General features: G+C 40.3%; 1 protein-coding gene across 1 annotated transcript in view; it reads left to right on the top strand.

Annotated features, from left to right (window-relative positions):
- The first annotated feature begins 172 nt into the window (after positions 1-172).
- abca5 (ATP-binding cassette, sub-family A (ABC1), member 5) overlaps positions 173-15,057 on the top strand; it is a 46,333-nt gene continuing 31,448 nt past the window's right edge. The window contains exons 1-9 of the mRNA XM_034194481.1: positions 173-328; positions 935-1,104; positions 2,263-2,449; positions 4,415-4,588; positions 4,801-4,898; positions 11,600-11,826; positions 12,288-12,429; positions 12,747-12,935; positions 13,503-13,650. Coding sequence (XP_034050372.1) covers positions 316-328; positions 935-1,104; positions 2,263-2,449; positions 4,415-4,588; positions 4,801-4,898; positions 11,600-11,826; positions 12,288-12,429; positions 12,747-12,935; positions 13,503-13,650 — 1,348 coding nt within the window. The 5' untranslated portion in view covers positions 173-315. The remainder of the gene's footprint in view (positions 329-934; positions 1,105-2,262; positions 2,450-4,414; positions 4,589-4,800; positions 4,899-11,599; positions 11,827-12,287; positions 12,430-12,746; positions 12,936-13,502; positions 13,651-15,057) is intronic.

Raw genomic sequence — 15,057 nt, 5'->3', positions numbered from 1 at the left:
TTTCAAGTGTATTTTGTAAATAATAAAATAAAGAGCCTGTGAGCTAGCAAACGTGAAATGAATTTATCATTCAATGTTTTGCATGTTGGGCCGTTTCTATTTGCGCACGATACATTTGCTCGCCTTCTGATTGGAGCAAATTGTTGTCAATAACAACTAGACTAAATCTGATTGGTCGGTGTCTGGTTTTGGGCTTGGCAGGAAGTAGTGACGAAGGAAAGCGAGTTATTTTTTTTTTTTAGGGGTTTATTTTGCATAAAAAAATGTTTACAATGCACGGTTATTGATTCAGAATTTTCATGAAGATATGCCTTGATGTATTTCATCCGTGAGTATGTTTGATATAATGTCTCGATGGATTTGTGTCATCTTACACGGTGTGTTGTTGTAGCTTGCTAGCTTCAGAAAGCTGCTGTTAGCTTCATTTATGGCGGAATATTTTTTTCTTTAATGACGGAATTAAGTAGTCCTTTTTTAATCACTTGTTATGCACTGCCAAAAACAATAATTACCTAAAAAAAAATTCGATGTTTTCATAGCATGTAGTCTTACCAACAGGCGCTCACGTCAAATAATTTCATGTTCTGAAGCAGCAATTTTTTTTGGCTGTGTTCAGAGTTTTTATTTGATCCTCACAATGTTTGGCACAGTTGAGCTGCAGACCAAGCCTCACCATTCTGTCTCTGGCTGTTTGATGAATTCAGTGGTGAAGGCACCACCCATGCAATGAAGTGCTCCAGAGGTATCTCTTAGATGACCTGGATCAAAATGATCAGATAGACTATGTTATTTAGAACAGTCAGGTTGGTTATTTGGATGTACAGTGAGAGCAGGTGCTGTCACAAGCAATTTTATTTGAACAATTTGACCTTCCCATGTTGCTAAAAAGTGTGATATGAATGGAAGTTTTCATCTGGGGTTTTTTGACTTGCAGCTGAAGGCAGAATTATTGAGACGTCCTCTCGTCCGTACATCATCCAGATGAGGAATGCTGGAAGTACGCAGCCCTCATACAGGAGGGATGCTGGTGTCTGGCACCAAACAAAAAGTCTCCTCTACAAGAATCTCCTCATGAAATGGAGGACCAAGCAGCAGAGTCTACAGGTGTTTAGATTTCAGCCATGCCATTCTGTTCAGTCTGTTGTGTTTTATTTGTCTTCATTTAAAACTTTTCTTGATAGTTCACAACAAAGTTTGTGAACCGAGAATGTCTCGTAGTGAGACAAGCTGTTTGGGAGCCAGAGTAACATAAGTAACTCAAAGTATCTTCAGTTTAATTTGAGTTGGTCCACTGCAAAATCACTGTACGTTGGAATTATGCAAAATTGGTAAGAAATCACAAAAGACATGATTTTTTAGGTGATCTCAAGTGTCTTGTAAATATCTTTATATAACGGCTGAGTGGATCCTTGTCATTTCATGGGTCCTTTTTATGTCACGTGACATGGATTATTCGTCCCATTTGTGTTGCATTTATTGTGTAATTTGGTTCCATACGTTTTGTACCATTGCACACTGCGAACCCTGTCCACTAGTGGGGGCGGCGTTTAGCTAAACATGCAGAGTTTGTTTTGCTGACGGATGATGATTTGAAGGAGGTAATTAACGGTGCTAATACAAAAAACAAATCCACTATGCCGTAAGCCATCTGGAGGCATGAAGAGCTGTTAGGAGAAAGTTAGAATGAAAAGCTGGACTAATTTCTGATGTGATATTTTTTTTTTCCCGCTGCACTGAGGAAATAGTCTTCTTTTTTTTATTTTTGGACTTCTTTTTAAAGTTCATGTTGGATTGTTGATGTCAAAGCAGCAGTGATGCCCCAAAATGTAAGTCTCTTTTCTGTTGTTTATAAATTGATATAATATCAAATGACAAAGATTTATTCTAGCCTTATATAAAACAAATAATGACTGTTTTTACATTCATTCAGTGGTACGAATATTTAATTCGGTGAAAGCTGGAACATACCATTCAATGAGGCGCTTCATTATTTGTATATCAATTAATGGATGTTTGTTAGATTAGTGTGTGTGGGTGGAGGCTTGTTACCAGCAGATATTCAACATAAAAGGAAAGCAGTCTGAGGTGAGACACAGACATCCCTCTGAATGACACCTGCATTGTGAGGGAACATCAGCTTTGACATTTTGTTTATATATTTGCATGTAATATTTGTGTGGTCAAAGTAAAATATGCCACATAAGTGTGATTGGGGTCTTTTTATGCCTGAACCTCATGTGGTTTTTGTGACTGTCTGTCCAGGAAATAATCCTGCCTCTGGTGCTGTTGGGTCTCCTGATATCCATCAGCACCCTGAATCCTCACCTTTATTATGGGGGCTTCAGCACTGGTGTGCTGGAGTATAACGACCAGTTCTTAAAGGGTTTGGGCTACACACCGATTACTAATGCCACCAGCCACATCATGGAAGAGGTGGCCCAGGGAATGCGTGAGTACTTAAGAACTCCCTCATACACATACCTAGCATGTTAAAAATATTGCTAATAAGGCACCGCAATCTCATTTGAGCCCTGCATGATTTGACCACTTAAGGGGACCTCCACTCCGTTGCGCAATATATACACAGCATAACTTCACATGGATAAATTGTGTGTCGTTTTGTCTTCGGCTGCAATCACCGAAGTAGTCGTGAAAAGTTTATTTTATTTTATTTTTTTCGGTTCCCAGTGGAGAAGAAAAGGCAAGGCAGATGGGAGACGTCGTGTCGGTAAGTGTTAGCCTACACAGCTAATCAGAGTAGCTCCGTTCTCTCACCTGCAAAATCGCCTTGACACATTTGTGCTCCGGGTCATAAACAGCCCGCAACACATGTCCGCTTTCCCATAGCACTGTCACTTTTTCCCTTTCATTTTTACTTTGTTTGCATGTAATTTGCCCAACAACCCATTGAAAATGTCGTGGTTCGTCCCCCGGAAGTAGAGACATTACATCATATGTGTCATATTTTGCCCCTTGAGTGCCCGCCCTCAAACGAGACTGCGTTGCCCAATAAAAGTATTAAACTGTCAGTAATCAATGTTGTATATTACTGAATCACATATTTACTTCAAATCTTAATTTAATCAAGGTCTTGTATGGCTGTCTGAATGCAATACGCATTAACACAAGTTTACTTTCACAGTTATTGGAACAGATTGACTTACTGCAAAAAACAAACTACTCTTAGAACAAACAAACAAAATATTATAACTAAATTTAATTGTATTGAGCAACAGATTTCAAAGTAACTCCAATATAGGTCCTGAGGGTTATTATTGCCAGATCACAACAAAGTCACCTCAAGGTGCTTCACATGGGTAAGTTCTAACCTTAACAACTAGTGGTACCAATGCTTAGGTTTCAGTGCTTATTTCTGAATTCCATGGCATGAAGCAGATGAGATATGACTCAAGCTGGATGCGATGCCAGTCCAACTCTGGTTTCTCCCCAAGGCCAAGGGTAGTACCCATTTACAGTTGATTCGACTGGGACATTGCAGATGAAGTCTCTTGTCGAAGGACACAGACAGAGCATGAGCGGGAATCAAACCCAGATTTACATACTGGTAAGCCAGCGCCTTATCTGCTGAGCTACCTGTTCTTTCAGCTTTGAAAGTGAAGGAAGCAAAATTTAGAACTGAGCACTGTATGACATAATCTGACATAAGAACTAATTAATTAGGACTAATGCCATAAATGCATCTACCCAAACCCATGTTTAGCAATGTTTAAAAATAAAACAAAAAACATATTTCAAACTGTCCAGTATCAACTTATGTGGCTCCTCCCCAAAATGTATAAAATTTCTGCTGTAGACCAGGACCAGTATCGCTAATTTTTGTCAAATTCAGCTAACTAGTTGGTTTTGGGGCAGGGTGGGTGAGCTGCTTAATCTGATGAATTTGAATAATCATTGAACAATACGTAGGTTTTGTTCCTCTGAGTCCTTTTACTTGTGGAACGGGTATATCTCGAAGCATTGAGTGCATGGAATGTTTTTTGCTAATTGAAAGTGGTGTGTCTATTTTGATTACACTGGAAGATTGTTGATATGAGTGCACATTCCTGAGCTGTCAGTAGGTGTCACTGTTTACCACTTGACAACAAAGTATGAGACATCTTTCTTTTCATGCAGTCTGTAGAGCAGGGGTGGCCAAGTTCGGTCCTCGAGAGCCACATTCCTGATACTCTTAGATGTCTCCCTGCTCCAACACACCTCAATCCAATGAAAGGCTCATTAAAAGTCTGCTAACGAGTCTTTCATTGGATTCAGGTGTGTTGGAGCAGGGAGACAACTAAGAGTGTCAGGAATGTTGCTCTCGAGGACCGAACTTGGCCACCTGTGCTCTAGAGCTGTTCCAAGATCTGCTTGGGTTTTTCCACACTTATTTTTCTCATTGTTGTGTTGCTTACAGACATGCAGGATCGTCTGGAGATGTTCGCCAGTGAGGAGGACCTTGAGAATGCCAGCTTGTACGAGCCATCAAATTACGTGGGTGTAGTGTTCATGGACAGCTCTGCCACCTCTTACAGGCTCCGCTTCCCGTACAGCCGGCTGCCTCCACCCAGTGATAACACAGAATCTATTGGTAAAATTTGATCGTTTTTGTTTGTTGTCTTTTGAATATAAAGTAAATATTTTAAAGTCTTATTTGGACAATGTTGAGACACTTCTATTTGTAATTTAAAACTCTTGCAAAGAGATTTATACAAATGGCAGCAAGATTACTATTTGTCATCTGTATGAAGGTCTTTCAGGTCCAAAAGAATTAACATTTTGTCTTTGCTGTTTCACCTCCAGCCAGATGTTTTTCCAGTTCAGTGAACTGCAGAGCTGCTAATTACTGGTACACTGGGTTTGTCCGACTCCAGTCTCTGATCGACGCTGCCATCATCCAGGTGAGGGCCGCAGCAGATCACCACAGGGTTCTTTACGGTAAACCATGTGATTCTGCACAGGGTTTGATGTATTGAAAAGTAGTTCATTTCTTTTTAGAATCCCGAGTAGCTGTTTTGAGGAAAATGAGTAATAACTTCTCTGCATCCCATCATGTAAAAAACAAAACACTATTTCATCAAACTTTTGTTGTACTTTTAGGTCATACTATTCTTCAGAAACTTTTTTAAAATGTGTGGGCTGTATAACTGTAATGTGAAAAAGGATAATGAGTTCCTACTTGTCTGACAGAAGGCTGAGCCATTTATAGTGCTGAGTTCTGGACCTGAAGGTTTTCGGTCTTCACCGATTGTAGCTACATTGTAAAACTTGATTGACCGATTGAGTTTTTTGTTGGCCCACTGGGCCAGTGAAATATAACATTACATGGCCCAGGTTGTCTAAAAGCCTTACGAATGGGTAGCAACAGTGGGTCACCTGTTTGAATCTGGTCTGCTTGAGGTTTATTCCACAATATCATCAGAGGGAGTTCTTCCTTACCACTGTCACCTGTAGGGATGGGTATCGAGAACCGGTTCCTTTCGGGTATCGTTAAGAAATTATTCGATCCACCAACGTCAATAAGCTTTGTGCTTAACGATTCTGTTATCGGTCCTTCAGAGTGGCTGTTGTTTTGGCGGTGTTTGTCAGGAAAATGATGATTTCTCTACATTGATTACAGACCCTGCAGCAGGTCCTTAATCAACTTTTCTGCAGCGCGGCTTTGCTTTGAACCTTGAACCAATCGAAGCAGTGGTTCGCAGATTGAAGCAATGCTTCGGTCGATTGCTTCGTTTATTTCTTTCTTTCGCTTAATTGTCCCTCGCTAAAACCTTAAAGAGCATACGGGCTGTGAGTATTATTTACCTTTTCTATGTTAAACCGATCTGTTATGGTCTTCTGAAACAGTTGATGTATTTTATAACTTAAAAACGGGAGCGATGCTAACGCGTTAGCATGTCTATGGCATTTTCAATGTTAAAAGTTAGCATTTAGCAATTGCAGCCGTCATCGCGTTCGGGTGCATTTGTTTTCAAATTGTAATATTCCTTAAATTTATTTTTGCTTATATATTAATAATCTAATTATTATATACAGTTTTAGAAAAAGAGACAAAAAGAACCTGAATAGAAACACAACAGAAAATATAGCAACTAACCAATCAATCAATCAATCAATCAACTTTTTTCTTGTATAGCGCCAAATCACAAACAGTTGCCCCAAGGCGCTCCACATTGCAAGGCAAGGCCATACAATAATTATGAAACACAGTCTACGTCTAAAGCAACATAACCAAGGGATGGTCCAGGGTCACCCGATCCAGCCCTAACTATAAGCCTTAGCGAAAAGGAAAGTTTTAAGCCTAATCTTAAAAGTAGAGAGGGTATCTGTCTCCCTGATCTGAATTGGGAGCTGGTTCCACAGGAGAGGAGCCTGAAAGCTGAAGGCTCTGCCTCCCATTCTACTCTTACAAACCCTAGGAACTACAAGTAAGCCCGCAGTCTGAGAGCGAAGCGCTCTAATGGGGTAATATGGTACTACGAGGTCCCTAAGATAAGATGGGACCTGATTATTCAAAACCTTATAAGTAAGAAGAAGAATTTTAAATTCTATTCTAGCATTAACAGGAAGCCAATGAAGGGAGGCCAACACGGGTGAGATATGCTCTCTCCTGCTAGTCCCCGTCAGTACTCTAGCTGCAGCATTCTGAACCAACTGAAGGCTTTTTAGGGAACTTTTAGGACAACCTGATAATAATGAATTACAATAGTCCAGCCTAGAGGAAACAAATGCATGAATTAGTTTTTCAGCATCACTCTGAGACAAGACCTTTCTGATTTTAGAGATATTGCGTAAATGCAAAAAGGCAGTCCTACATATTTGTTTAATATGCGCTTTGAATGACATATCCTGATCAAAAATAACTCCAAGATTTCTCACAGTATTACTAGAGATCAGGGAAATGCCATCCAGAGTAACGATCTGGTTAGACACCATGCTTCTAAGATTTGTGGGGCCAAGTACAATAACTTCAGTTTTATCTGAGTTTAAAAGCAGGAAATTAGAGGTCATCCATGTCTTTATGTCTGTAAGACAATCCTGCAGTTTAGCTAATTGGTGCGTATCCTCTGGCTTCATGGATAGATAAAGCTGGGTATCATCTGCGTAACAATGAAAATTTAAGCAATACCGTCTAATAATACTGCCCAAGGGAAGCATGTATAAAGTGAATAAAATTGGTCCTAGCACAGAACCTTGTGGAACTCCATAATTAACTTTAGTCTGTGAAGAAGATTCCCCATTTACATGAACAAACTGTAATCTATTAGACAAATATGATTCAAACCACCGCAGCGCAATGCCTTTAATACCTATGACATGCTCTAATCTCTGTAATAAAATTTTATGGTCAACAGTATCAAAAGCAGCACTGAGGTCCAACAGAACAAGCACAGAGATAAGTCCACTGTCCGAAGCCATAAGAAGATCATTTGTAACCTTCACTAATGCTGTTTCTGTACTATGATGAATTCTAAAACCTGACTGAAACTCTTCAAATAGACCATTCCTCTGCAGGTGATCAGTTAGCTGTTTTACAACTACCCTCTCAAGAATCTTTGAGAGAAAAGGAAGGTTGGAGATTGGCCTATAATTAGCTAAGATAGCTGGGTCAAGTGATGGCTTTTTAAGTAATGGTTTAATTACTGCCACCTTAAAGGCCTGTGGTACATAACCAACTAACAAAGATAGATTGATCATATTTAAGATTGAAGCATTAAATAATGGTAGGACTTCCTTGAGCAGCCTGGCAGGAATGGGGTCTAATAAGCATGTTGATGGTTTGGATGAAGTAACTAATGAAAATAACTCAGACAGAACAATCGGAGAGAAAGAGTCTAACCAAATACCGGCATCACTGAAAGCAGCCAAAGATAACGATACATCTTTGGGATGGTTATGAGTAATTTTTTCTCTAATAGTCAAAATTTTGTTAGCAAAGAAAGTCATGAAGTCATTACTAGTTAAAGTTAATGGAATACTCAGCTCAATAGAGCTCTGACTCTTTGTCAGCCTGGCTACAGTGCTGAAAAGAAACCTGGGGTTGTTCTTATTTTCTTCAATTAGTGATGAGTAGAAAGATGTCCTAGCTTCACGAAGGGCTTTCTTATAGAGCAACAAACTCTTTTTCCAGGCTAAGTGAAGATCTTCTAAATTAGTGAGACGCCATTTCCTCTCCAACTTACGGGTTATCTGCTTTAAGCTACGAGTTTGTGAGTTATACCACGGAGTCAGACACTTCTGATTTAAAGCTCTCTTTTTCAGAGGAGCTACAGCATCCAAAGTTGTCTTCAATGAGGATGACTAACAATGAACATAAATAAATACATACAGAAATAAATGTTTCCTGTTAACACCTAGTGACTCTCACACCTCCATTTCATCCCTGTCTTATTTAAGTTTAATGACAGTTTGTTTTGGTCAAACCATATTTTCAGTTTGTTCATTTCTTCAGTGATTTCCTCCAGAACTATCTGCCAAACTAGAAAACTGCTGCATCCTAGTAAAAGCAGAATACTACTGGAATGAATTTGAATAAGGAAAGTTGTATTTTTGTTTTTTTCTCACCTAAATGGATACTCCAGTTTATCATCTAGAATAGTCCCAGATTGCATTTCAGAGCTTCTAGAATTGAAACATTTTCGTGCAGGTGGTGTTGGGGGGTAATTTTGGGTTTCAGCTTTTTTTGTTTTTCACCACTTTCATCCCTGAATATGAGTTGTGATTCACTTTTGTGCGGATTAAAGTTACTAACTGGGACTCCTGTCTCGTTGCGAGAAAGAAAGGAGAATCGTCCTCCGTTGTGTTCACACAGCTCCAAACGTTGCGCGGCTCTCTGACAAGTCAAGATAGAACGATAGAATCCAGTCTGAATTAATAACTTCAAAGCGAAACACAGTTTTGTTTATTTTTATTTATGTCCAGAGATCAAGGATGCAGTGACTAATTTCATATTTATTTACTTTAAGACTCAAGGAAATACATAGAAAACCTGTAAAGCCTACTTTTAGTACAAAATTCACGAGGTATCGATAAGGGAATCGATAAGGAATCAGATCGATAAGCAGAATCGATAATGGCATCGATATCGATAAAATCTTATCAATACCCATCCCTAGTCACCTGTATGTTTGCTCTAGGGGTTGGTAAGGTTAGACCTTACTTGTGTGAAGGGCCTTGAGGCAGCTTTGTTGTGATTTGGTGCTATATAAACTAAATAAATTGAATTGAATTACAAATTGCACTCATGACAGCAAATACATTTAGTGTCCCAGTGACATAATATTGGGTGTTTTTCTTTCTTTTTTTTATTACTGTATTTGATTTGTTTTCTTTTTTTCCTCTTGGTGACAAATATTTGAATTGTCACTGTATTGACTCGTTCTGGGCTAATTTTTCTGTCATGGCTACTAGACATGGGCCACGGTATGAAAACCACTAAAATTTTCCATTATACCGTCCCTACGGTATGAGCAGGTTATGAGAATTCTTGACAGGCAGAGCGGAGACAGCCGCTGCCACCCTTCCCCCTGGCACGCACCTCTGTCTCTGTTTGCAAACAGGCAGCTAACGTTAGCTGCCACTGCATCATGGCTGAAGGAGGCGAAGCCTGCAGTGAACTTTTCCCTCCGTCTAAAAGTAAAACGTTACCAGCTTTTTCGTTTTATTTTCCGTGGAACAGCTCTTCAAACCAAAAATGGTGGCAACAAAGCACCATAGCTATGGCCTGTGTTGGCCCCACAAAGGATTACTTGGACGGAGTAAACTTCATCCCATCTTTGAAACCACTGAGAAGTACAAGCGGTGGACTCGAGTCGTGTTTGTGGTCAACAGAATTTCTCCCACAAACATGTCAAGAAGGATAAATGCATCTATTCCAAGCATTTTGTTGGTGAAGCTGGGCCAAGTATTGAGCATCCAGAGTTCAGGACCTTATTCCAGCCACGTTTCTCCCTAAGCAAGTAAGTCATGTTTCCCACGGGACAGATGCTACATATCTTGGTATTTTTTGGTATTTTCTCTAAAGTTATCAGTGGTATAGTGCTCGTAGTGGTAGACATTGCGTCAATTAGTGCACCTGAATCATGCGTGCTTCATATGCAAATACCCATAATGTTGTTAAAGCACATTTTAAAGCTATACATAATACTGTGAAACTGTGATATTTTTGCCCACGGTTATCATACTGTTCAAATCTCATACCGGCCCATGGCTAATGGCTACATAATTACAAGTTGAGAGAAATTATGTTTTCTTTATTTACTTGCAGTTCAGTCAAAGATTTGCTAAATGTTGGTCACAGCTGTGCCATTCAAGGCTTGCCAGTTGTGCACAGGGGTGCAGATTTTTCTTTTTCTTTTTAGAGGCTCTGGATCATGCAAACAGTTTAGTTTTTGGCAATTTTTTCAGGGAAATGTAGAGTAAAATAGATGAGAAATGACTATGTAGCTGAGATTTGATTGTTTTTCATAACTAAAGTATTTGGTGCATGGTTAGGTCAAGGACTATTGGAAAATTGAAAACCTGATGATAAATTCGGATTATAATTTCTATGGTAAATGGTGGGACTTTTACATGTTAATTGTATTTATTTAAAGAAAACCCTCCTTTTGAACCTGCTGGTAGGCTTTAGAGTGCAGACACTTAAAGACCTTCTATGACTCTGTTGTAGCCTCAGCTCTCCTCTATGCTGTCGTCTGTTGGGCCCCGGGCAGCACAGAGCGGGAGAGAAAGAGACTGAACAAGCTGGTCAGGAAGTCCAGCTCTGTCCTGGGCTGTCCTCTGGACTCTCTGGAGGAGGTGGCTGAGAGGAGGGTGTTAACCAAGTTCAAATCCATCATGAACAACTCCTCTCACCCTCTGCACTGGACGGTAGTGGAGCTGAGCAGCTCGTTCAGTGACAGACTGAGGCACCCTCAGTGCAAGAAGGAACGATACCGCAGGTCGTTCCTCCCTGCTGCTGTCAGGCTGTACAATAACACTGTGAAATAACCACATGCAATAATATGTCCACAAATCACGTGCAATATTAATATGTCCACAAATCATGTGCAATAACAACTCATTTACAAATCCCTGCAGTAATGTCACCTTACCACATCTAAACTCCATTTCACATATTGTAAAGAAGATGCTTCCATCTCCTTTTCAATCCAAATCATGTTTATATATATGCGTATGTGTATAGGTATGTGTGTGTGTATAGGTATGTGTGTGTGTATATGTATGTGTGTGTATAGGTATGTGTGTGTATATATATATATATATATATACTATTTCTACCTCATTTCTTATGTCTTGTACTATTAAAAGTATTATTATTGCTTATCCTTGCACACGCTGTTTGAACATTTTTCTCTACTTGCACCCATTTTGTGTGTTTTTTAAGAGCTGACGTAACATGTGAATTTCTCCACTGTGAGATCAGTAAAGTTTATCTTTATCTTATCTTTAAAACTTTGACTAAAACGTCCACTTCAGGCTGTACAAAGTCAAAGGTTTTTTTGTTGTTGCTTACTCTGCAGAGATGTGGGTCAGAGTCTTTGGAAGCAGGTTTGATTTTTGTCTGATCTGGTGGTGATGTGGTTTGGTTTATTTTGCACAGATGCAGACGAAGCGCTCAGTGTGGAGCGAGATGGATGTGGAGGTGGTACTTATGGGCCAACAAGGTTCTGTGGAGGTACAGAAGTTCCCCCATGCTCTTATCTCCATCTACCTGGTGTTGGCCTTCACACCCTTTGTTACCTTCCTCATCGTTAATGTGGCAGCTGAGAAAGAACGCCGTCTCAAAGACACCATGACCATGATGGGGCTGTACAACACCGCCTTCTGGTGAGGAGAAACTGAGACTTTGATTACATCTTGTTAATCAGAAGTGCTGCTAATGGCTGAAAAGTGTGTTTTTCTCTCTTCAAGAGCTTCATACCAATATGTGAAAACTGTAGGAAAAACTATCTCTAAATGTTCTTGAGGCATCATTGGGACAGTTTAGTTACACTGTTAAAACGTTATTACCGGTATGTATTTATTATTATTACAATTACACAAATGATTAGAAAAGACTGGTTTGCAGGAAAGCTGTGTAAAATTTTATTTTAGAAATTGGTGATCTCTGTGAAATTTCCTTGTCTTAATGAGGTTAGATCTGTGTCGGCTCTACTGTGGCCTCTCGGGGGGAGAAGCTGAAAGAACTTGCTATGAGATTAGTGGTTTTGTATCATATATTTGTGTTTTTGTTTCTATTAACAAATAGTATAAAATTTAGTTTCCTCGGTTTGTGTGTGGTGCACCAGGTTGTCATGGGGACTTCTGTACGCTGCTCTGGTAACAACCATGTCCATCCTGATGTCCATCATCGCTACGTACACGGCGCTCTTCCCAAACAGTGACTTCTTTGTCATCTTCTTCCTCATCTTCCTCTATGGAATATCATCTGTGAGTGGAGTCGTAAAGAGACAAACCACAAATTGAAACACAGAGATGCAAACTGATTGTAATTTTCTGCTTTATTCCCTTTTTGAAAAACTGACTATTCAGATTATCCTGCAGGGGTTGGAACATCTCTCAGCTTTTAATGGCAGATTGTAATCAATAATTACATACATGATTTAAAAGCTCTTTTTTTCCAGCACTATGATGCATGTTGTCATATATTTGGTTTCTTACTGAACTTATTGTAACATAATGTTACATCTCCAGTTTGCATAATAATCCTTGAGTGTCTCTGGTGTTTCTTCTCTTTTCTTCTTCAGATCTTTTTCTCCTTTATGCTGACTCCTTTGTTTAAGAAGCCAAAGTTTGCCAGCACAGTGGGCTCCATGCTGACGCTGGTGTTTGGCTGCCTGTCACTCTTTACAGTGCTGATGAATGATTTCCCACAACCGCTGGTCTGGCTGTTTTGCCTGCTGTCGCCCAGCGCCTTCTCCATCGGTATTGCACAGGTAACCTCTGCTACATGGTAGGCACTTGAGGCCTGACTTACTAAAATTCAATATAACAACTAATAAATTGCATGAGTGTTCTAAAATTTGGCACGCTGGGTTGGTGAATGTTTTGCAGGGGTTTTAATAAGAATAAGGGCACAAATGACAGTGGGTGGTAACATAACATATGCAGCAGTATGTAATTGAGGATTGTGTAGGTTTTAATGACTGTAAGTGCAAAATGAAATTCAATCAGCCACTCACTGGTATGCACAAAATAAGACAAACCCATTTAACTAAAAATCTTATTTAGTGACCTTTTACCGAACCTTGAAAGTAGTTGTCTGCTGTTCAGTGGGAGGTGCATGGTGTGTGACACAAGCCTGCATTCAGCACTGTTATTAATTATGTTTGCTTTGACAAATGCCAGTGAAGGGCCATAAAGCACTTTATTGCTGATGCATGTTTTGGGCCATCTGACAGAGTTTTTCATCCTGATACAATTTTTTTTTTCTTTTGGAATTTAATCACATTGTCATTGCTGTGGATTCAGTAGATCTGTTATCTCATTTACCTGTTTGCTAGGTGGTGTACCTGGAGGCTCAGGGAGACGGCGCTGTGTTTTCCTCTCTGGCCAACGGCCCTCATCCTCTCTACGTGCCAATGCTCATGCTTTGTGTCGACTGTATCCTATACCTTTTGTTGGCCATCTACCTTGACCAAGTGCTTCCAGGTAAGAACAGTTTCTACAGTAACTGGAGATCTGTGGGTGTGCGAGTCACCGTGGTAGTTTCTGTGTAGGCTCTCAGTTGTCCAGGTGGTTTCCATAGTAGAGAAGCTTGAATCTTCGACTGGACTGGGTTGCTTGACGCGAGGACTTTTCGCTTCAAATCGCAGAAGCTTCCTCAGCTAAAATTCTTGCTCTGGAAGTCTGACTTCTGTCTGACTCTTGTAGAAAAGAATAAAACAGAAGCCAACAAAAGCTGGAGTTTTAAACCTATCCAGACCCCTCCTACTGAGAGGCAGACTGCTATAGGCTAGTGACTAAACAATAGCTCTAATTAGCAACTATTGTGCTCTAATTAGCACACCTAATGACAGGACAGCTGTCCCTGTAATGATGGGATGGATGCCTTTCTGATGGCTCCCTTGATGACGTGAATGACTCATTACCATGAACAAAAGACTGAAACTCCTTTAACCTGAGTACCCCATTGTAAACAGGGGATAAAGTGTGTCTCAGACCCCCTCCCCAGTTAAAGCTGGGTTTCAAACGTTTCACAAAGAATGCCTCCTTGACCCCTCTCTCAAACCATTTCTTCTCTCTGGCTAATATTTTAACTTTCTTGTCCTCAAACGTGTGGTTAGTGTCTTTAAGGTGGCGATGAACCGCAGACTGAGGTCCACTGGCGCCCTCTCTGCGTTGCTGGTATAGCCTTTTGTGTAAAGGTTGCTTCGTTTCACCTATGTAGTGTTCGTTACAGTTTTCCTGACATCTGATAGAATACACTACATTGCTCTGTTTGTAACTAGGGATCATGTCCTTAGGGTGAACTAATTTCTGTCTCAAGGTGTTAACTGGTTTAAAGTAAACTGGGATTTTGTGCTGTCTGACGATCCTCTGTAGTTTTTCCCCTACTCCTGCTAAATAAGGGAGAGACACTCCTCTTCTTCTTGTCTCCGTCTCCTGTATATCTGGTCTCTTTGTTCTCTGGGACTTCTGCACTTTGTCCAGGGACCATCGTGGGTACCCACATACTGTGAGGGCTTTCCGAACACGTTGTTGTTCTTTAGCCCTTCCCTCTGCAGTTGTGGGCACTTGTAGGGCTCTGTGTTGAAGCGTCCTGATCACCCCGAGCTTGTGTTCAAGGGGGTGGTTTGAGCCAAAGAGCAGATATTGGTCAGTGTGAGTTGGTTTTCTGTAAACCTCTATCTGGAGCTGCCTGTTCTCGCCAATCGTAACATCACAGTCCAAGAAGGCTAAATGGTTGTTTCTGGCATCCTCACGTGTGAACTTGATATTGGAGTCCACCAAGTTGATGTGTTCTGTAAAGTCCTCAACTTGCTGTTGCTTGATTTTAACCCATGTGTCATCAACATATCTGAACCAGTGACTGGGAGAGATGCCCGTGAAAGATGT

Source organism: Thalassophryne amazonica, chromosome 18, assembly GCF_902500255.1.
Source record: "Thalassophryne amazonica chromosome 18, fThaAma1.1, whole genome shotgun sequence".
In the NCBI taxonomy this organism is placed as follows: Eukaryota; Metazoa; Chordata; class Actinopteri; order Batrachoidiformes; family Batrachoididae; genus Thalassophryne; species Thalassophryne amazonica.
The sequence above is the reverse complement of the archived record's forward strand: the minus strand, read 5'-3'. Positions and strand labels throughout refer to the sequence as shown.